The 1636-nt window shown below is 78.4% G+C and overlaps 1 protein-coding gene across 1 annotated transcript; it reads left to right on the top strand.

Moving 5' to 3' along the window:
* Positions 1 to 368: 368 nt before the first annotated feature.
* On the top strand, positions 369 to 1633 carry AURANDRAFT_69300 (hypothetical protein; the record flags this gene model as incomplete). Its single annotated transcript, XM_009045061.1, has 2 exons — positions 369 to 1119; positions 1183 to 1633. Coding segments are annotated over 2 exons (1202 nt in total), but the record flags the coding sequence as incomplete, so codon positions are not given.
* Between the last annotated feature and the right edge of the window lie 3 nt (positions 1634 to 1636).

Raw genomic sequence — 1636 nt, 5'->3', positions numbered from 1 at the left:
TCGCCGCCGCCGGACTGCTTGAGGAAGAAGGTGTAGAGGGCCACGGGCACGGCGACCGCCACCGCCACCTTCGCGAGCGCTTCCATCGAAGTCGTGCGGGTCGATGCTGGGTCGGTGCAAAGCGCTCGTCGTCGAGCGCGCGCTGGCGGGCGCTTGCCACGCGTCGAGGCGCAGGTCCAGCTCTCACGAGTGAGCTTCAAGCTGGGACGTGCAGTACAGATGTACTGCACGTTGCTCAAACGTTTCTCTCGGGTGGCCTTTGTGAGATGGGGCTGCTAGAGAGCGCCGACGATGCGAGGCGCAACGCGGCGCGCCGTGCTCTACGACTGCTTCGGCCTTCCGTGACGCGAGAGCTCTCCACCTAAGCCATGGCGCGCTTCGCGCGGCCCTTCGAGCCGCCCGCGAAGCGGCCGCCGCTGCGGGCCGGGCTCCGCGCCGAGGTCGGGACGCTGCGGAGCGAGGTGGCGCTGCTGCAGGAGGAGAACGCGCGCATGGCGTCGCAGAACCGCGAGTTCCTGGAGCTCGTGCACGGCCTCATGGAGGACCGGCAGGCGGGCGGCGACGGCCTCGCGCTGCCGTCCTTATGCGACGGCTCCGACGACGCGGCCGACCGGTCGTCGCGGGCCGACGCGTCGGAGCTGTCGCGGTGCGCGCGGCGGCTCCGCGTCGTCCAGGCCGTGCTCCGCAAGGCCGTGCGCTGCGCCTGCGTCGGCGCCGCGCGCCTCGACTGGCTCGTCGGCCGCCACCTCGCCGCGTCCGCGGTGTCGCGGTGGCGCGCGGCCGCGGCCGAGGACCTCGCGGTCCGCGAGGCCGCGCGCGCAACCCGCGGCGCGGCGGCGCGGCGCGTCGTCGCGCGGCGCGCGAACCGCGCGGTCGGCGCCGCCTTCCGCGCCTGGCGCCGCGCGTCCGCGGCGCCGCGCGGCGTCGACGGCGTCGCGCGCCGCGCGTGGGCCCGCGCGGCGCTCGACCTCGGCTCGTCCTACTACCTCGGCGAGGCGCAGGAGCGGCGCGAGCGCGACGACGACGACGGCACGCAGCCCCGGCGGCACGCGGCGCGCCGCGACGACCGCCGCGCGACGCCGCTGCGGAGGACGCGGCGCGCGATCCGCGAGCGGCGGCGTCCTGCCGCCGTGACGATTCCCGAGAGATTTTGACCTGGAATGTCACCGACGCATTCGGTAGGCGAGCGCACCGGCTGGGGCGCCGCGGCCGCGCTCGCCGAGGAGCTCACCGCGGTGTCGCGCGACTGGGCCGGCGAGGCGCGGCAGGTCGAGGTCACGCGCTGGACGCTCGGCATGCTCGCGCGCTGGGTGTCGCGGCCCGTCGCGCGCGCGTGGCGCCGGTGGCTGCACGCGGACCGGCGGCGCCGCGCGGCGGCGGCGGCGCGGTCGCGGCGGCGGCGCGCGCGCCTCGGCCGCGCGCTCCGGGCCTGGCGCCGCGGCGCCTGCTTCGCGGCCGCGGCCGCGGACGCCGCGCGGAGCCGCGCCGCGGCGCTCTCGCGCCACCTGCGCAAGTGCCTCGCGCGCTGGGCCGCGCGGCGGCGGCGCGGGACGCTCGCGCGCGCGTGGCGCGCGCTGCTCGCGCGCGGCGCCCCGCGCGTCGCGCTCGACGCGGCCGACGCCGCCGCCCTCGAGTC

This window comes from Aureococcus anophagefferens (assembly GCF_000186865.1).
Source record: "Aureococcus anophagefferens unplaced genomic scaffold AURANscaffold_1323, whole genome shotgun sequence".
NCBI lineage: Eukaryota > Pelagophyceae > Pelagomonadales > Pelagomonadaceae > Aureococcus > Aureococcus anophagefferens.
The sequence above is the reverse complement of the archived record's forward strand: the minus strand, read 5'-3'. Positions and strand labels throughout refer to the sequence as shown.